The sequence below is a fragment of the Oncorhynchus clarkii genome, unplaced genomic scaffold (assembly GCF_045791955.1).
Source record: "Oncorhynchus clarkii lewisi isolate Uvic-CL-2024 unplaced genomic scaffold, UVic_Ocla_1.0 unplaced_contig_3046_pilon_pilon, whole genome shotgun sequence".
NCBI lineage: Eukaryota > Metazoa > Chordata > Actinopteri > Salmoniformes > Salmonidae > Oncorhynchus > Oncorhynchus clarkii.
This window is the reverse complement of record NW_027257998.1, coordinates 160418-182486: the sequence shown is the minus strand read 5'-3', so window position 1 is coordinate 182486 and position 22069 is coordinate 160418. Positions and strand designations below refer to the sequence as shown.

At 44.9% G+C, this 22069-nt stretch overlaps 1 protein-coding gene across 1 annotated transcript in view; it reads right to left on the bottom strand.

The window, feature by feature from the left end:
- Positions 1-22069, bottom strand: part of LOC139394443 (WASH complex subunit 5) — a 76583-nt gene that overhangs the window by 24746 nt on the left and 29768 nt on the right. Inside the window, exons 7-16 of the mRNA XM_071142510.1 lie at positions 20486-20638; positions 19760-19873; positions 18348-18519; positions 15712-15839; positions 14071-14200; positions 12236-12348; positions 10593-10759; positions 8763-8838; positions 8515-8625; positions 7034-7174 (exon numbers count right to left, since the gene is read on the bottom strand). Coding sequence (XP_070998611.1) covers positions 7034-7174; positions 8515-8625; positions 8763-8838; positions 10593-10759; positions 12236-12348; positions 14071-14200; positions 15712-15839; positions 18348-18519; positions 19760-19873; positions 20486-20638 — 1305 coding nt within the window. The remainder of the gene's footprint in view (positions 1-7033; positions 7175-8514; positions 8626-8762; positions 8839-10592; positions 10760-12235; positions 12349-14070; positions 14201-15711; positions 15840-18347; positions 18520-19759; positions 19874-20485; positions 20639-22069) is intronic.

Sequence of the window (22069 nt, the reverse complement as noted above, 5' to 3'; positions counted from 1 at the left end):
AGTTATACTATAGGTCCTAGTTATAGTCACTACTATAGGTCCTAGTTATAGTCACTACTATAGGTCCTAGTTATAGTTACTACTATAGGTCCTAGTTATAGTCACTACTATAGGTCCTAGTTATAGTCACTACTATAGGTCCTAGTTATAGTCACTACTATAGGTCCTAGTTATAGTCACTACTATAGGTCCTAGTTATAGTCCCTACTATAGGTCCTAGTTATAGTCACTACTATAGGTCCTAGTTATAGTCACTACTATAGGTCCTAGTTATAGTTACTACTATAGGTCCTAGTTATAGTCACTACTATAGGTCCTAGTTATAGTCACTACTATAGGTCCTAGTTATAGTCCCTACTATAGGTCCTAGTTATAGTCACTACTATAGGTCCTAGTTATAGTCACTACTATAGGTCCTAGTTATAGTTACTACTATAGGTCCTAGTTATAGTCACTACTATAGGTCCTAGTTATAGTTACTACTATAGGTCCTAGTTATAGTCACTACTATAGGTCCTAGTTATAGTTACTACTATAGGTCCTAGTTATAGTCACTACTATAGGTCCTAGTTACAGTCACTACTATAGGTCCTAGTTACAGTCCCTACTATAGGTCCTAGTTACAGTCCCTACTATAGGTCCTAGTTATAGTCACTACTATAGGTCCTAGTTATACTATAGGTCCTAGTTATACTATAGGTCCTAGTTATAGTCACTACTATAGGTCCTAGTTATAGTCACTACTATAGGTCCTAGTTATAGTCACTACTATAGGTCCTAGTTATAGTCACTACTATAGGTCCTAGTTATAGTCACTACTATAGGTCCTAGTTATAGTCACTACTATAGGTCCTAGTTATACTATAGGTCCTAGTTATAGTCACTACTATAGGTCCTAGTTATACTATAGGTCCTAGTTATAGTCACTACTATAGGTCCTAGTTATACTATAGGTCCTAGTTATAGTCACTACTATAGGTCCTAGTTATAGTCACTACTATAGGTCCTAGTTATACTATAGGTCCTAGTTATAGTCACTACTATAGGTCCTAGTTATAGTCACTACTATAGGTCCTAGTTATAGTCACTACTATAGGTCCTAGTTATAGTCACTACTATAGGTCCTAGTTATAGTCACTACTATAGGTCCTAGATATAGTCACTACTATAGGTCCTAGTTATAGTCACTACTATAGGTCCTAGTTATACTATAGGTCCTAGTTATAGTCACTACTATAGGTCCTAGTTATAGTCACTACTATAGGTCCTAGTTATAGTCACTACTATAGGTCCTAGTTATAGTCAGTACTATAGGTTATAGTCACTACTATAGGTCCTAGTTATAGTCACTACTATAGGTCCTAGTTATAGTCACTACTATAGGTCCTAGTTATACTATAGGTCCTAGTTATAGTCACTACTATAGGTCCTAGTTATAGTCACTACTATAGGTCCTAGTTATAGTTACTACTATAGGTCCTAGTTATAGTCACTACTATAGGTCCTAGTTATAGTCACTACTATAGGTCCTAGTTATAGTCACTACTATAGGTCCTAGTTATAGTCACTACTATAGGTCCTAGTTATAGTCCCTACTATAGGTCCTAGTTATAGTCACTACTATAGGTCCTAGTTATAGTCACTACTATAGGTCCTAGTTATAGTTACTACTATAGGTCCTAGTTATAGTCACTACTATAGGTCCTAGTTATAGTCACTACTATAGGTCCTAGTTATAGTCCCTACTATAGGTCCTAGTTATAGTCACTACTATAGGTCCTAGTTATAGTCACTACTATAGGTCCTAGTTATAGTTACTACTATAGGTCCTAGTTATAGTCACTACTATAGGTCCTAGTTATAGTTACTACTATAGGTCCTAGTTATAGTCACTACTATAGGTCCTAGTTATAGTTACTACTATAGGTCCTAGTTATAGTCACTACTATAGGTCCTAGTTATAGTCACTACTATAGGTCCTAGTTATAGTTACTACTATAGGTCCTAGTTATAGTCACTACTATAGGTCCTAGTTATAGTCACTACTATAGGTCCTAGTTATAGTTACTACTATAGGTCCTAGTTATAGTCACTACTATAGGTCCTAGTTATAGTTACTACTATAGGTCCTAGTTATAGTCACTACTATAGGTCCTAGTTATAGTTACTACTATAGGTCCTAGTTATAGTCACTACTATAGGTCCTAGTTATAGTCACTACTATAGGTCCTAGTTATAGTCACTACTATAGGTCCTAGTTATAGTCACTACTATAGGTCCTAGTTATAGTCACTACTATAGGTCCTAGTTATAGTCACTACTATAGGTCCTAGTTATAGTCACTACTATAGGTCCTAGTTATAGTCACTACTATAGGTCCTAGTTATAGTCACTACTATAGGTCCTAGTTATAGTCACTACTATAGGTACTAGTTATAGTCACTACTATAGGTCCTAGTTATAGTCACTACTATAGGTCCTATTTATAGTCACTACTATAGGTCCTAGTTATAGTCACTACTATAGGTCCTAGTTATAGTTACTACTATAGGTCCTAGTTATAGTCACTACTATAGGTCCTAGTTATAGTCACTACTATAGGTCCTAGTTATAGTCACTACTATAGGTCCTAGTTATAGTCACTACTATAGGTCCTAGTTATAGTCACTACTATAGGTCCTAGTTATAGTCACTACTATAGGTCCTAGTTATAGTCAATACTATAGGTCCTAGTTATACTATAGGTCCTAGTTATAGTCACTACTATAGGTCCTAGTTATAGTCACTACTATAGGTCCTAGTTATAGTCACTACTATAGGTCCTAGTTATAGTCACTACTATAGGTCCTAGTTATAGTCACTACTATAGGTCCTAGTTATAGTTACTACTATAGGTCCTAGTTATAGTCACTACTATAGGTCCTAGTTACAGTCACTACTATAGGTCCTAGTTATAGTCACTACTATAGGTCCTAGTTATAGTCACTACTATAGGTCCTAGTTATAGTCACTACTATAGGTCCTAGTTATAGTCACTACTATAGGTCCTAGTTACAGTCACTACTATAGGTCCTAGTTACAGTCCCTACTATAGGTCCTAGTTACAGTCCCTACTATAGGTCCTAGTTATAGTCACTACTATAGGTCCTAGTTATACTATAGGTCCTAGTTATACTATAGGTCCTAGTTATAGTCACTACTATAGGTCCTAGTTATAGTCACTACTATAGGTCCTAGTTATAGTCACTACTATAGGTCCTAGTTATAGTCACTACTATAGGTCCTAGTTATAGTCACTACTATAGGTCCTAGTTATAGTCACTACTATAGGTCCTAGTTATACTATAGGTCCTAGTTATAGTCACTACTATAGGTCCTAGTTATACTATAGGTCCTAGTTATAGTCACTACTATAGGTCCTAGTTATACTATAGGTCCTAGTTATAGTCACTACTATAGGTCCTAGTTATAGTCACTACTATAGGTCCTAGTTATACTATAGGTCCTAGTTATAGTCACTACTATAGGTCCTAGTTATAGTCACTACTATAGGTCCTAGTTATAGTCACTACTATAGGTCCTAGTTATAGTCACTACTATAGGTCCTAGTTATAGTCACTACTATAGGTCCTAGATATAGTCACTACTATAGGTCCTAGTTATAGTCACTACTATAGGTCCTAGTTATACTATAGGTCCTAGTTATAGTCACTACTATAGGTCCTAGTTATAGTCACTACTATAGGTCCTAGTTATAGTCACTACTATAGGTCCTAGTTATAGTCAGTACTATAGGTTATAGTCACTACTATAGGTCCTAGTTATAGTCACTACTATAGGTCCTAGTTATAGTCACTACTATAGGTCCTAGTTATACTATAGGTCCTAGTTATAGTCACTACTATAGGTCCTAGTTATAGTCACTACTATAGGTCCTAGTTATAGTTACTACTATAGGTCCTAGTTATAGTCACTACTATAGGTCCTAGTTATAGTCACTACTATAGGTCCTAGTTATAGTCACTACTATAGGTCCTAGTTATAGTCACTACTATAGGTCCTAGTTATAGTCCCTACTATAGGTCCTAGTTATAGTCACTACTATAGGTCCTAGTTATAGTCACTACTATAGGTCCTAGTTATAGTTACTACTATAGGTCCTAGTTATAGTCACTACTATAGGTCCTAGTTATAGTCACTACTATAGGTCCTAGTTATAGTCCCTACTATAGGTCCTAGTTATAGTCACTACTATAGGTCCTAGTTATAGTCACTACTATAGGTCCTAGTTATAGTTACTACTATAGGTCCTAGTTATAGTCACTACTATAGGTCCTAGTTATAGTCACTACTATAGGTCCTAGTTATAGTCACTACTATAGGTCCTAGTTATAGTTACTACTATAGGTCCTAGTTATAGTCACTACTATAGGTCCTAGTTATAGTCACTACTATAGGTCCTAGTTATAGTTACTACTATAGGTCCTAGTTATAGTCACTACTATAGGTCCTAGTTATAGTCACTACTATAGGTCCTAGTTATAGTCACTACTATAGGTCCTAGTTATAGTCACTACTATAGGTCCTAGTTATAGTCACTACTATAGGTCCTAGTTATAGTCACTACTATAGGTCCTAGTTATAGTCACTACTATAGGTCCTAGTTATAGTCACTACTATAGGTCCTAGTTATAGTCACTACTATAGGTCCTAGTTATAGTCACTACTATAGGTACTAGTTATAGTCACTACTATAGGTCCTGTTATAGTCACTACTATAGGTCCTATTTATAGTCACTACTATAGGTCCTAGTTATAGTCACTACTATAGGACCTAGTTATAGTCACTACTATAGGTCCTAGTTATAGTCACTACTATAGGTCCTAGTTATAGTCACTACTATAGGTCCTAGTTATAGTCACTACTATAGGTCCTAGTTATAGTCACTACTATAGGTCCTAGTTATAGTCACTACTATAGGTCCTAGTTATAGTCACTACTATAGGTCCTATTTATAGTCACTACTATAGGTCCTAGTTATAGTCACTACTATAGGTCCTAGTTATAGTTACTACTATAGGTCCTAGTTATAGTCACTACTATAGGTCCTAGTTATAGTCACTACTATAGGTCCTAGTTATAGTCACTACTATAGGTCCTAGTTATAGTCACTACTATAGGTCCTAGTTATAGTCACTACTATAGGTCCTAGTTATAGTCACTACTATAGGTCCTAGTTATAGTCAATACTATAGGTCCTAGTTATACTATAGGTCCTAGTTATAGTCACTACTATAGGTCCTAGTTATAGTCCCTACTATAGGTCCTAGTTATAGTCACTACTATAGGTCCTAGTTATAGTCACTACTATAGGTCCTAGTTATAGTCACTACTATAGGTCCTATTTATAGTCACTACTATAGGTCCTAGTTATAGTCCCTACTATAGGTCCTAGTTATAGTCACTACTATAGGTCCTAGTTATAGTCCCTACTATAGGTCCTAGTTATAGTCACTACTATAGGTCCTATTTATAGTCACTACTATAGGTCCTAGTTATAGTCACTACTATAGGTCCTATTTATAGTCACTACTATAGGTCCTAGTTATAGTCACTACTATAGGTCCTAGTTATAGTCACTACTATAGGTCCTAGTTATAGTCACTACTATAGGTCCTAGTTATAGTTACTACTATAGGTCCTAGTTATAGTTACTACTATAGGTCCTAGTTACAGTCACTACTATAGGTCCTAGTTATAGTCACTACTATAGGTCCTAGTTATAGTCACTACTATAGGTCCTAGTTATAGTTATACTATAGGTCCTAGTTATAGTCAATACTATAGGTCCTAGTTATACTATAGGTCCTAGTTATAGTCACTACTATAGGTCCTAGTTATAGTCACTACTATAGGTCCTAGTTATAGTCACTATTATAGGTCCTAGTTATAGTCACTACTATAGGTCCTAGTTATAGTCACTACTATAGGTCCTAGTTATAGTCACTACTATAGGTCCTAGTTATAGTCACTACTATAGGTCCTAGTTATAGTCCCTACTATAGGTCCTAGTTATAGTCCCTACTATAGGTCCTAGTTATAGTCACTACTATAGGTCCTAGTTATAGTCACTACTATAGGTCCTAGTTATAGTCACTACTATAGGTCCTAGTTATAGTCACTACTATAGGTCCTAGTTATAGTCACTACTATAGGTCCTAGTTATAGTCAATACTATAGGTTATAGTCACTACTATAGGTCCTAGTTATAGTCACTACTATAGGTCCTAGTTATAGTCAATACTATAGGTTATAGTCACTACTATAGGTCCTAGTTATAGTCACTACTATAGGTCCTAGTTATAGTCACTACTATAGGTCCTAGTTATAGTCACTACTATAGGTCCTAGTTATAGTCACTACTATAGGTCCTAGTTATAGTCCCTACTATAGGTCCTAGTTATAGTCACTACTATAGGTCCTAGTTATAGTCACTACTACAGGTCCTAGTTATAGTCACTACTATAGGTTATAGTCACTACTATAGGTCCTAGTTATAGTCACTACTATAGGTCCTAGTTATAGTCACTACTATAGGTCCTAGTTATAGTCCCTACTATAGGTCCTAGTTATAGTCACTACTATAGGTCCTAGTTATAGTCACTACTATAGGTCCTAGTTATAGTCACTACTACAGGTCCTAGTTATAGTCACTACTATAGGTCCTAGTTATAGTCACTACTATAGGTCCTAGTTATAGTTACTACTATAGGTCCTAGTTATAGTCACTACTATAGGTCCTAGTTATAGTCACTACTATAGGTCCTAGTTATAGTCACTACTATAGGTCCTAGTTATACTATAGGTCCTAGTTATAGTCACTACTATAGGTCCTAACAGTCATGTGTGCATACATTTTCTATTGGGAGGCCCCAGCGGGAATCGAACCCACAACCTTTGTCATCGCAAGCGCCATGATCATCCGACTGATTCACACAGAGACCATAAGCCGTCTCTAAAACAACCTCTGACCTCGTAGCGAGCCCCCAGCTGGGCGTAGTCCTTCAGCTTGTCCTTGTCCAGTCTGGTGGGAACCTCCATGATGGCATGAATCTGCAGCTTGATGATCTTAGCCAGGGAGGTGAACATGCTCTCAGGGATGATCTGTAACACCTAGTGGAGAGTAGAGGAGACAACGTGCTCTCAGGGATGATCTGTAACACCTAGTGGAGACTCAGGGATGATCTGTAACACCTAGTGGAGAGTAGAGGAGACAACGTGCTCTCAGGGATGATCTGTAACACCTAGTGGAGAGTAGAGGAGACAACGTGCTCTCAGGGATGATCTGTAACACCTAGTGGAGAGTAGAGGAAACAACGTGCTCTCAGGGATGATCTGTAACACCTAGTGGAGAGTAGAGGAAACAACGTGCTCTCAGGGATGATCTGTAACACCTAGTGGAGAGTAGAGGAGACAACATGCTCTCAGGGATGATCTGTAACACCTAGTGGAGAGTAGAGGAGACAACGTGCTCTCAGGGATGATCTGTAACACCTAGTGGAGACTCAGGGATGATCTGTAACACCTAGTGGAGAGTAGAGGAAACAACGTGCTCTCAGGGATGATCTGTAACACCTAGTGGAGAGTAGAGGAGACAACGTGCTCTCAGGGATGATCTGTAACACCTAGTGGAGACTCAGGGATGATCTGTAACACCTAGTGGAGACTCAGGGATGATCTGTAACACCTAGTGGAGAGTAGAGGAAACAACGTGCTCTCAGGGATGATCTGTAACACCTAGTGGAGACTCAGGGATGATCTGTAACACCTAGTGGAGAGTAGAGGAAACAACATGCTCTCAGGGATGATGATCTGTAGAGGGTTGGGTTAGGGAGTAAGGGGTCAGAGCAGGGACTGGGTGTAGGGACTGGGGGTAGAGACTAGAGACTAGGGGCTGGGGGTAGAGAGTAGAGACTAGGGGCTGGGGGTAGAGACTAGGGGACTGGGGGTAGAGAGTAGAGACTAGGGGCTGGGGGTAGAGAGTAGAGACTAGGGGCTGGGGGTAGAGAGTAGAGACTAGGGGACTAGGGGCAGAGAGTAGAGACTAGGGGCTGGGGGTAGAGAGTAGAGACTAGGGGACTGGGGGACTGGGGGTAGAGAGTAGAGACTAGGGGGCTGGGGGTGGAGAGTAGAAACTAGGGGCTGGGGGTAGAGACTAGGGGGCTGGGGTAGAGAGTAGAGACTAGGGGGCTGGGGGTAGAGAGTAGAGACTAGGGGGCTGGGGGTAGAGAGTAGAGACTAGGGACTGGGGGTAGAGAGTAGAGACTAGGGGCTGCGGGTAGAGAGTAGAGACTAGGGGGCTGGGGGTAGAGAGTAGAGACTAGGGGGCTGGGGGTAGAGAGTAGAGACTAGGGGGCTGGGGGTAGAGAGTAGAGACTAGGGGGCTGGGGGTAGAGAGTAGAGACTAGGGGGCTGGGGGTAGAGAGTAGAGACTAGGTGCTCCGGGACCATACCTTTCTGACGTAGGTCACCAGTTCCCCGGAGTAGAACTGAGAAACACTGAGCAGATCTGGACTGTTGGCCTGGTTGATACGCAGCAGAGGCAGGTCCAACGCAGACGCCAACTGGAAACATAGATCCATAACGACACGCGTTAGAGACCGCATGTTTTCAAACAGGAAATACCCCTTTTTCCTTGTTTAGAGGATGAACCTGTGCACTCTACGAAATGTACTGTTTGTCTGAGTAGTGAACGGTTGACCTTTAGGAAGGTTGCTCGTAGTTTGGTCACCATGGATGGGTTCACTCTGATACTCTCCTGCATGATGGACGTGAAGCTGGGAAAACAACCAGAGAAAAAAAAAATCAAAATGGCAAATGTATATATGTCTATGATCTGCCATGCATAGGACAGGTCTCCTATCTGCATGGTGATCAGGACCATTCATAACCCATTCATAACCCCTACCTGTCTATGGTCTGCCATGCATAGGACAGGTCTCCTATCTGCATGGTGATCAGGACCATTCATAACCCATTCATAACCCCTACCTGTCTATGATCTGCCATGCATAGGACAGGTCTCCTACTATCTGCATGGTGATCAGGACCATTCATAACCCATTCATAACCCATTCATAACCCATACATAAGCCATTTATAACCCCTACCTGTCTATGATCTGCCATGCATAGGACAGGTCTCCTATCTGCATGGTGATCAGGACCATTCATAACCCATTCATAACCCATTCATAAGCCATTTATAACCCCTACCTGTCTATGATCTGCCATGCATAGGACAGGTCTCCTATCTGCATGGTGATCAGGACCATTCATAACCCATTCATAACCCATTCATAACCCATTCATAACCCATTCATAACCCCTACCTGTCTATGATCTGCCATGCATAGGACAGGTCTCCTATCTGCATGGTGATCAGGACCATTCATAACCCATTCATAACCCCTACCTGTCTATGATCTGTCATGCATAGGACAGGTCTCCTATCTGCATGGTGATCAGGACCATTCATAACCCATTCATAACCCATACATAAGCCATTTATAACCCCTACCTGTCTATGGTCTGCCATGCTTAGGACAGGTCTCCTACTATCTGCATGGTGATCAGGACCATTCATAACCCATTCATAACCCATTCATAACCCATACATAAGCCATTTATAACCCCTACCTGTCTATGATCTGCCATGCATAGGACAGGTCTCCTATCTGCATGGTGATCAGGACCATTCATAACCCATTCATAACCCATTCATAAGCCATTTATAACCCCTACCTGTCTATGATCTGCCATGCATAGGACAGGTCTCCTATCTGCATGGTGATCAGGACCATTCATAACCCATTCATAACCCATTCATAACCCATACATAAGCCATTTATAACCCCTACCTGTCTATGATCTGCCATGCGTAGGACAGGTCTCCTACTATCTGCATGGTGATCAGGACCATTCATAACCCATTCATAACCCATTCATAACCCATACATAAGCCATTTATAACCCCTACCTGTCTATGATCTGCCATGCATAGGACAGGTCTCCTATCTGCATGGTGATCAGGACCATTCATAACCCATTCATAACCCATTCATAACCCATACATAAGCCATTTATAACCCCTACCTGTCTATGATCTGCCATGCGTAGGACAGGTCTCCTACTATCTGCATGGTGATCAGGACCATTCATAACCCATACATAAGCCATTTATAACCCCTACCTGTCTATGATCTGCCATGCATAGGACAGGTCTCCTATCTGCATGGTGATCAGGACCATTCATAACCCATTCATAACCCATTCATAACCCATACATAAGCCATTTATAACCCCTACCTGTCTATGATCTGCCATGCATAGGACAGGTCTCCTATCTGCATGGTGATCAGGACCATTCATAACCCATTCATAACCCATACATAAGCCATTTATAACCCCTACCTGTCTATGATCTGCCATGCATAGGACAGGTCTCCTACTATCTGCATGGTGATCAGGACCATTCATAACCCATTCATAACCCATTCATAACCCATACATAAGCCATTTATAACCCCTACCTGTCTATGATCTGCCATGCGTAGGACAGGTCTCCTACTATCTGCATGGTGATCAGGACCTCCTCCTTGATGTTGATAGTCCTGATCATCTGGTGAAGGAACTTCCTGGTGTCAGCCAGGAACTGACACACCTGCAGGTTGGACTCCAACTGGTGGAACTCTTGAACCTGAGCACAGGTAAGGAGAGGACAGGAAGTCAGGGTTCATAGGTAAGGAGAGGACAGGAAGTCAGGGTTTATAGGTAAGGAGAGGACAGGAAGTCAGGGTTCATAGGTAAGGAGAGGACAGGAAGTCAGGGTTCATAGGTACGGAGAGGACAGGAAGTCAGGGTTCATAGATAAGGAGAGGACAGGAAGTCAGGGTTCATAGGTAAGGAGAGGACAGGAAGTCAGGGTTCATAGGTAAGGAGAGGACAGGAAGTCAGGGTTCATAGGTAAGGAGAGGACAGGAAGTCAGGGTTCATAGATAAGGAGAGGACAGGAAGTCAGGGTTCATAGGTAAGGAGAGGACAGGAAGTCAGGGTTTATAAGTAAGGAGAGGACATGAAGTCAGGGTATACAGGTAAAAAGAGGACAGGAAGTCAGGGTTCATAGGTAAGGAGAGGACAGGAAGTCAGGGTTCATTGGTAAGGAGAGGAAAGGAAGTCAGGGTTCATAGATAAGGAGAGGACAGGAAGTCAGGGTATACAGGTAAAAAGAGGACAGGAAGTCAGGGTTCATAGGTAAGGAGAGGACAGGAAGTCAGGGTTCATAGGCAAGGAGAGGACAGGAAGTCAGGGTTCATAGGTAAGGAGAGGACAGGAAGTCAGGGTTCATAGATAAGGAGAGGACAGGAAGTCAGGGTTTATTGGTAAGGAAAGGACAGGAAGTCAGGGTTCATAGATAAGGAGAGGACAGGAAGTCAGGGTTCATTGGTAAGGAGAGGACAGGAAGTCAGGGTTCATTGGTAAGGAGAGGACAGGAAGTCAGGGTTCATAGGTACGGAGAGGACAGGAAGTCAGGGTTCATTGGTAAGGAGAGGACAGGAAGTCAGGGTTCATAGGTACGGAGAGGACAGGAAGTCAGGGTTCATAGATAAGGAGAGGACAGGAAGTCAGGGTTTATAGGTAAGGAGAGGACAGGAAGTCAGGGTTTATTGGTAAGGAGAGGACAGGAAGTCAGGGTTTATTGGTAAGGAGAGGAAGTCAGGGTTTATTGTTAAAGAGAGGACAGGAAGTCAGGGTTCATAGGTAAAGAGAGGACAGGAAGTCAGGGTTCATAGGTAAGGAGAGGACAGGAATTCAGGGTTTATAGGTAAATATAGGAGAGGAAGTCAGGGTTTATTGGTAAATATAGGACAGGAAGTCAGGGTCTATAGGTAAATATAGGACAGGAAGTCAGGGTCTATAGGTAAGGAGAGGACAGGAAATATAATGATCATGTAACGTCACTAAGAGTGTTACCATGTAACGGTCACTAAGAGTGTTACCATGTAACGGTCACTAAGAGTGTTACCATGTAACGGTCACTAAGAGTGTTACCATGTAGCGGTCACTAAGAGTGTTACCATGTAACGGTCACTAAGAGTGTAACCCAGAGATAAAATAACTGTACTCTTGTTCACGTTCTAGTCGTTGTTGTTTGCGGTGCATTTCCCAGCCTCACCTCTACGAGGGCCTGTATCAGCTGAACGGTCTTCCTGCCTGCCGCGGTGGAGTCCTCGTAGTTCAGAGACTCGATCTGCTTCGAGATCTCCCTGAACCATGCTTGCAGGTTCTCTGTCCAACACAACAACAACCGCGTCAACAACACACATCAACATCTAACGCGTTTAGAATGGAAGTATGGCATAGTGAGATCAGCTTTCACTATTGCAACAGGAATAGGTATGGTACAGTGAGCCATCAACAGGAATAAGTATGGTACAGTGAGCCATCAACAGGAATAAGTATGGTACAGTGAGCCATCAACAAGAATAAGTACGGTACAGTGAGCCCGCAACAGGAATAAGTACGGGACAGTGAGCCCGCAACAGGAATAAGTATTGTACAGTGAGCCTGCAACAGGAATAAGTATTATACAGTGAGCCCGCAACAGGAATAAGTATGGTACAGTGAGCCATCAACAGGAATAAGTATGGTACAGTGATCCATCAACAGGAATAAGCACGGTACAGTGAGCCATCAACAGGAATAAGTATGGGACAGTGAGCCCGCAACAGGAATAAGTATGGGACAGTGAGCCCGCAACAGGAATAGGCATGGTACAGTGAGCCCGCAACAGGAATAAGTATGGTACAGTGAGCCTGCAACAGGAATAAGTATGGTACAGTGAGCCCGCAACAGGAATAAGTATGGTACAGTGAGCCCGCAACAGGAATAAGTATGGTACAGTGTGGGTGGTGGACCAGTCTTGATACACACAGGAAACAGTTGAATGTGAAAAACCCAGCAGCGTTGCAGTTCTTGACACAAACCGGGGCGTCTGGCACATACTACCATACCCCGTTCAAAGGCACTTAAATATTTTGCCTTGCCCATTCACCCTCTGAACAGCAGACATACACAATCCATGTCTCAATTGTCTCAAGGCTTAAAATGTTTTTTATTTCATCCGTCTCCTCCTCTTCATCTACACTGATTGAAGTGGATTTAACAAGTGACATCAATAAGGGATCATAGCTTTCACCTGGTGAGTCGATGTCATGGAAAGAGCAGGTGTTCCTAATGCTTTGTCCAGTCAGTGTACAGTATACCTCACACATATCAACAGTTTCAGTGATCGACTCCAACCAGAAGTCACAATAAGAGTACGGAGTCCAGATTGGGAACTACCAGCTGTGGTAATTATGTGTGTTTTAATGTCGAACTACCAGCTGTGGTAATTATGTGTTTTGATGTCGAACAACCAGCTGTGGTAACTATGTGTGTTGTAATGTCGAACTACCAGCTGTGGTAATTATGTGTGTTTTAATGTCGAACTACCAGCTGTGGTAATTATGTGTGTTTTGATGTCGAACTACCAGCTGTGGTAATTATGTGTGTTTTGATGTCGAACTACCAGCTGTGGTAATTATGTGTGTTTTAATGTCGAACTACCAGCTGTGGTAATTATGTGTGTTTTAATGTTGAACTACCAGCTGTGGTAATTATGTGTGTTTTAATGTCGAACTACCAGCTGTGGTGATTATGTGTGTTTTAATGTCGAACAACCAGCTGTGGTAATTACGTGTGTTTTAATGTCGAACTACCAGCTGTGGTAATTACGTGTGTTTTAATGTCGAACTACCAGCTGTGGTAATTATGTGTGTTTTAATGTCGAACTACCAGCTGTGGTAATTATGTGTGTTTTAATGTCGAACTACCAGCTGTGGTAACTATGTGTGTTTTAATGTCGAACTACCAGCTGTGGTAATTATGTGCGTTTTGATGTCGAACTACCAGCTGTGGTAATTATGTGTGTTTTGATGTCGTAGCTAGTTCCGCTATCATCCATCTCACCATTCTTCTCCACTCTGGTTAGAGGCTTGACCCCAGAGAAGACCTCAGCCAGCTCGGTCATCCTCTCAGATCCCTCAGTTCGATAACTCTCCCATTTCAGCTGCTTCTCTGACAGCATCTTCTTGAACATCTGAGGGGGAAAATAAACATTGGGGGGCACCATTTATATTCAGAGACTCGACACGTCGGGGGGGGGGGGACACAGGTGGTGAATTCATCATTTATATTCAGAGACCCGACACGTCAGGGGGGGGGGGGGGGGGGACACACAGATGGTGAATTCACCAATTATATTCAGAGACCCGACACATCAGGGGGGGGGGGGGACACAGATGGTGAATTCATCATTTATATTCAGAGACCCGACACGTCAGGGGGGGGGACACAGGTGGTGAATTCATCATTTATATTCAGAGACCCGACACGTCAGGGGGGGGGGGACACAGGTGGTGAATTCACCATTTATATTCAGAGACCCGACACGTCAGGGGGGGGGGGGGGGACACAGGTGGTGAATTCATCATTTATATTCAGAGACCCGACACGTCAGGGGGGGGACACAGATGGTGAATTCACCATTTATATTCAGAGACCCGACACGTCAGGGGGGGGGGGACACAGGTGGTGAATTCAACATTTATATTCAGAGACCCGACACGTCAGGGGGGGGGGGACACAGGTGGTGAATTCAACATTTATAATCAGAGACCCGACACGTCAGGGGGGGGGGCACAGGTGGTGAATTCACCATTTATATTCAGAGACCCGACACGTCAGGGGGGGGACACAGATGGTGAATTCACCATTTATAATCAGAGACCCGACACGTCAGGGGGGGGGACACAGATGGTGAATTCAACATTTATAATCAGAGACCCGACACGTCAGGGGGGGGGGGACACAGGTGGTGAATTCAACATTTATAATCAGAGACCCCACACGTCAGGGGGGGGGGACACAGGTGGTGAATTCACCAATTATATTCAGAGACCCGACACGTCAGGGGGGGGGGACACAGGTGGTGAATTCAACATTTATAATCAGAGACCCGACACGTCAGGGGGGGGGGACACAGGTGGTGAATTCAACATTTATATTCAGAGACCCGACACGTCAGGGGGGGGGGACACAGGTGGTGAATTCAACATTTATAATCAGAGACCCGACACGTCAGGGGGGGGGACACAGGTGGTGAATTCACCATTTATATTCAGAGACCCGACACGTCAGGGGGGGGGGGGACACAGATGGTGAATTCAACATTTATATTCAGAGACCCGACACGTCAGGGGGGGGGGACACAGGTGGTGAATTCACCATTTATAATCAGAGACCCGACACATCAGGGGGGGGGGACACAGATGGTGAATTCACCATTTATAATCAGAGACCCGACACATCAGGGGGGGGGGACACAGATGGTGAATTCACCATTTATAATCAGAGACCCGACACATCAGGGGGGGGGGACACAGATGGTGAATTCAACATTTATATTCAGAGACCCGACACGTCAGGGGGGGGGGCACAGATGGTGAATTCAACATTTATATTCAGAGACCCGACACGTGTTTGTTTTTTTAATTGTGTAATTACAACTTGACTTGGCATCAAATCATATATGATACGGTTCAGACCCACCTCTTTGAGGGTGAACTCAAACTGGGCGGTGTCTAGGAGAACCTGGAACAGGATCTTGGGGTTGTACTTGGAGTCGTTGATCACCTGGTCTTTGATCTGGCGCAGACGCTTGTTGTTGGGATCATAGGCTGAGAGACGAAAAGACATCACAGTTTAGGAATATAGTACCGCCTGGCGTGACACAGCGCCGCCTGGCGTGATATAGGAGCACCTGGCGTGATATAGGAGCACCTGGCGTGATATAGTACCGCCTGGCGTGATATAGTACCGCCTGGCGTGACACAGGAGCGCCTGGCGTGATATAGTACCGCCTGGCGTGATATAGGAGCACCTGGCGTGATATAGGAGCACCTGGCGTGATACAGGAGCACCTGGCGTGATACAGGAGCACCTGGCGTGATACAGGAGCACCTGGCGTGATATAGGAGCACCTGGCGTGACACAGCGCCGCCTGGCGTGATATAGTACCGCCTGGCGTGATATAGGAGCACCTGGCTAGATATAGGAGCACCTGGCGTGATATAGGAGCACCTGGCGTGATATAGTACCGCCTGGCGTGATATAGTACCGCCTGGCGTGACACAGGAGCGCCTGGCGTGATATAGGAGCACCTGGCGTGATACAGGAGCACCTGGCGTGATACAGGAGCACCTGGCGTGATACAGGAGCACCTGGCGTGATATAGGAGCACCTGGCGTGACACAGCGCCGCCTGGCGTGATATAGGAGCACCTGGCTAGATATAGGAGCACCTGGCGTGATATAGAAGCACCTGGCGTGATATAGGAGCACCTGGCGTGATACAGGAGCACCTGGCGTGACACAGCGCCGCCTGGCGTGATATAGGAGCACCTGGCGTGATATAGGCGCACCTGGCGTGATATGAGCACCTGGCGTGACACAGCGCCGCCTGGCGTGATATAGTACCGCCTGGCGTGACACAGCGCCGCCTGGCGTGATATAGTACCGCCTGGCGTGATATAGGAGCACCTGGCTAGATATAGGAGCACCTGGCGTGATATAGTATCGCCTGGCGTGATATAGGAGCACCTGGCGGGATATAGGAGCACCTGGCGTGATACAGGAGTGCTTCTACACCTGCATTGCTTGCTGTTTGGGGTTTTAGGCTGGGTTTATGTACAGCACTTTGAGATATCAGCCGATGTACGAAGGGCTATATAAAATACATTTGATTTGATTTGAGGAGCACCTGGCGTGACACAGCGCCGCTTGGCGTGATATAGGAGCACCTGGCGTGATATAGGAGCACCTGGCGTGATATGAGCACCTGGTGTGACACAGCGCCGCCTGACGTGATATAGGAGCACCTGGCGTGATATAGGAGCACCTGGCGTGATATAGGAGCACCTGGCGTGATATAGGAGCACCTGGCGTGATATAGGAGCTCCTGGCGTGACATAGGAGCGCCTGGCTTGACACAGCACCACCCGGCGTGACACAGTGCAGCCTGACACGATCATACCCGAGGTTCAGTCTGACACGATCATACCAGAGGTGCAGCCTGACACGATCATACCCGAGGTGCAGTCTGACACGATCATACCCGAGGTGCAGTCTGACACGATCATACCCGAGGTTCAGCCTGACACGATCATACCCGAGGTTCAGCCTGACACGATCATACCCGAGGTTCAGCCTGACACGATCACACCCAAGGTTCTGTCTGGTACGATGCTACTGGAGGTTCTGTCTGATATGATGCTACTGGAGGTTCTGTCTGATATGATGCTGCTGGAGGTTCTGTCTGATATGATTCTACTGGAGGTTCTGTCTGGTACGATGCTGCTGGAGGTTCTGTCTGATATGATTCTACTGGAGGTTCTGTCTGATATGATGCTACTGGAGGTTCTGTCTGATATGATGCTACTGGAGGTTCTGCCCTGCATCGTTTTGATACTAGTTCTCATTCCCACTTTAAACAAACTAAATTAAAAGGCTTCATGAACCCTTCATAAGGCCTTTATGGATGCTTCATGAACCCTTTCTGGATGCTTCCTGAACCCTTTCTAATGCCTTTCTGGATGCTTCCTGAACCCTTTCTAATGCCTTTATGGATGCTTCCTGAACCCTTTCTAATGCCTTTATGGATGCTTCCTGAACCCTTTCTAATGCCTTTATGGATGCTTCTTGAACCCTTTCTAATGCCTTTATGGATGCTTCCTGAACCCTTTCTAATGCCTTTATGGATGCTTCCTGAACCCTTTCTAATGCCTTTATGGATGCTTCCTGAACCCTTTCTAATGTCTTTATGGATGCTTCATGAACCCTTCATAAGGCCTTTATAGATGCTTCCTGAACCCTTCATAAGGCCTTTATGGATGCTTCCTGAACCCTTTATGGATGCTTCATGAACCCTTTACGGATGCTTCATGAACCCTTTATAAGGCCTTTATGGATGCTTCATGAACCCTTTATGGATGCTTCATGAACCCTTTATGGATGCTTCATGAACCCTTTATGGATGCTTCCTGAACCCTTTATGGATGCTTCATGAACCCTTTATAAGGCCTTTATGGATGCTTCATGAACCCTTCATAAGGCCTTTATGGATGCTTCCATAAATCAGTTGTAAGCCCATTTGATGCAGGGACCTAGACGTCAACAGAGAGGCCCTACCCGAGTCTGCAGTGTGTAGCATCAGCCAGCGTATGGAAACGTTACAGTCCCGGAGACAGTTGAGCAGCTTCGGGACATTATCCAGGACGATCTCCTCCCTCAGGAACCCTTCCTTCAGCAGCTGCTGGATCTGTGGCCTCAGGCCCTCCATGCTGACTGAATAACGACTGGCCTAGAGGAGGGTTGACGTACGGTTGGTTATAGGTACCTGCTCTCTGATATTGGCTGAGTCGTACCTGCTCTCTGATATTGGCTGAGTCGTACCTGCTCTCTGATATTGGCTGAGTCGTACCTGCTCTCTGATAATGGCTGAGTCGTACCTGCTCTCTGATATTGGCTGAGTCGTACCTGCTCTCTGATATTGGCTGAGTCGTACCTGCTCTCTGATATTGGCTGAGTCGTACCTGCTCTCTGATATTGGCTGAGTCGTACCTGCTCTCTGATATTGGCTGAGTCGTACCTGCTCTCTGATATTGGCTGAGTCGTACCTGCTCTCTGATATTGGCTGAGTCGTACCTGCTCTCTGATATTGGCTGAGTCGTGCCTGCTCTCTGATATTGGCTGAGTCGTGCCTGCTCTCTGATATTGGCTGAGTCGTGCCTGCTCTCTGATATTGGCCGAGTCGTGCCTGCTCTCTGATATTGGCCGAGTCGTACCTGCTCTCTGATATTGGCCGAGTCGTACCTGCTCTCTGATATTGGCTGAGTCGTACCTGCTCTCTGATATTGGCTGAGTCGTGCCTGCTCTCTGATATTGGCTGAGTCGTGCCTGCTCTTTGATATTGGCTGAGTCGTGCCTGCTCTCTGATTTTGGCTGAGTCGTACCTGCTCTCTGATATTGGCTGAGTCGTACCTGCTCTCTGATATTGGCTGAGTCGTACCTGCTCTCTGATATTGGCTGAGTCGTACCTGCTCTCTGATATTGGCTGAGTCGTACCTGCTCTCTGATATTGGCTGAGTCGTACCTGCTCTCTGATATTGGCTGAGTCGTACCTGCTCTCTGATATTGGCTGAGTCGTACCTGCTCTCTGATATTGGCTGAGTCGTACCTGCTCTCTGATATTGGCTGAGTCGTACCTGCTCTCTGATATTGGCTGAGTCGTACCTGCTCTCTGATATTGGCTGAGTCGTACCTGCTCTCTGATATTGGCTGAGTCGTACCTGCTCTCTGATATTGGCTGAGTCGTACCTGCTCTCTGATATTGGCTGAGTCGTACCTGCTCTCTGATATTGGCTGAGTCGTACCTGCTCTCTGATATTGGCTGAGTCGTACCTGCTCTCTGATATTGGCTGAGTCGTACCTGCTCTCTGATATTGGCTGAGTCGTACCTGCTCTCTGATATTGGCTGAGTCGTACCTGCTCTCTGATATTGGCTGAGTCGTACCTGCTCTCTGATATTGGCTGAGTCGTACCTGCTCTCTGATATTGGCTGAGTCCAGGGTGTAGTTGAGGGCGATCTTGGCAGCTTTATACGGTTCCCAGGCCTCCACCAGATTCACAGTGATTCCCATGTAGACACTGATGACCTGCAGCGGGAGAAATTGTCAATACTTGAAACCAGCGTAACGGCTGGAGGCCCGGGGAAATATACCGCATCAAGATCAACAAGTACTCTGAATGTTTTTCCTAGTATTCAGGGAAGTAGAGTTTAGATACAGTCTCTCACCCAGTTATCAGGGGAGTTTAGATGAGTCCCTCACCCCAGTTATCAGGTAGAGTTTAGATACAGTCTCTCACCCCAGTTATCAGGGAAGTAGAGTTTAGATACAGTCTCTCACCCCAGTTATCAGGGAAGTAGAGTTTAGATACAGTCTCTCACCCAGTTATCAGGGAAGTAGAGTTTAGATACAGTCTCTCACCCAGTTATCAGGGAAGTAGAGTTTAGATACAGTCTCTCACCCAGTTATCAGGGAAGTAGAGTTTAGATACAGTCTCTCACCCAGTTATCAGGGAAGTAGAGTTTAGATACAGTCTCTCACCCAGTTATCAGGGAAGTAGAGTTTAGATACAGTCTCTCACCCAGTTATCAGGGAAGTAGAGTTAGATACAGTCTCTCACCCAGTTATCAGGGAAGTAGAGTTTAGATACTGTCTCTCACCCAGTTATCAGGGAAGTAGAGTTTAGAGACAGTCTCTCACCCAGTTATCAGGGAAGTACTTGTCCACTATCTCCCTCATCTTGGCCTGTTGAGTCTGAAGTATGGAGGGAATGAAGTAGAGACAGACATACAGCATGGCAGCCTGGTTAGCCAACGCTGTGCTGCGGTGCTCAGGCAGAGGGTACGCAGACACCTGGGGGAGACACAGGACAGCTTTAGGAGACACGGGACAGCTTTAGGAGACACGGGACAGCTTTAGGAGACACGGGACAGCTTTAGGAGACACGGGACAGCTTTAGAGACACGGGACAGCTTTAGACACACGGGACAGCTTTAGACACACGGGACAGCTTTAGGAGACACGGGACAGCTTTAGGAGACACGGGACAGCTTTAGGAGACACGGGACAGCTTTAGACACACGGGACAGCTTTAGGAGACACGGGACAGCTTTAGGAGACACGGGACAGCTTTAGGAGACACGGGACAGCTTTAGGAGACACGGGACAGCTTTAGGAGACACGGGACAGCTTTAGGAGACACGGGACAGCTTTAGAGACACGGGACAGCTTTAGGAGACACGGGACAGCTTTAGGAGACACGGGACAGCTTTAGGAGACACGGGACAGCTTTAGGAGACACGGGACAGCTTTAGGAGACACGGGACAGCTTTAGGAGACACGGGACAGCTTTAGGAGACACGGGACAGCTTTAGGAGACACGGGACAGCTTTAGGAGACACGGGACAGCTTTAGGAGACACGGGACAGCTTTAGGAGACACGGGACAGCTTTAGGAGACACGGGACAGCTTTAGGAGACACGGGACAGCTTTAGGAGACACGGGACAGCTTTAGGAGACACGGGACAGACAGCTTTAGGAGACACGGGACAGCTTTAGGAGACACGGGACAGCTTTAGGAGACACGGACAGCTTTACAGCAGCTTTAGAGACACAGGACAGCAGCTTTAGGACAGCTTTACACAGGACAGCTTTAGAGACACAGGACAGCTTTAGAGACACAGGACAGCTTTAGAGACACGGGACAGCTTTAGACACGGGACAGCTTTAGGAGACACGGGACAGCTTTTTAGGAGACACAGGACAGGAGACACAGGACAGCTTTAGGAGACACGGGACAGCTTTAGGAGACACAGGACAGCTTTAGGAGACACATGACAGCTTTAGGAGACACATGACAGCTTTAGGAGACACAGGACAGCTTTAGGAGACACAGAACAGCTTTAGGAGACACAGGACAGCTTTAGGAGACACAGGACAGCTTTAGGAGACACAGGACAGCTTTAGAGACACAGGACAGCTTTAGAGACACAGGACAGCTTTCGACACACAGGACAGCTTTAGAGACACAGGACAGCTTTAGAGACACAGGACAGCTTTAGAGACACAGGACAGCTTTAGAGACACGGGACAGCTTTAGAGACACGGGACAGCTTTAGAGACACGGGACAGCTTTAGAGAAACGGGACAGCTTTAGAGAAACGGGACAGCTTTAGAGACACGGGACAGCTTTAGAGACACGGGACAGCTTTAGAGACACGGGACAGCTTTAGAGACACGGGACAGCTTTAGAGACACGGGACAGCTTTAGAGACACGGGACAGC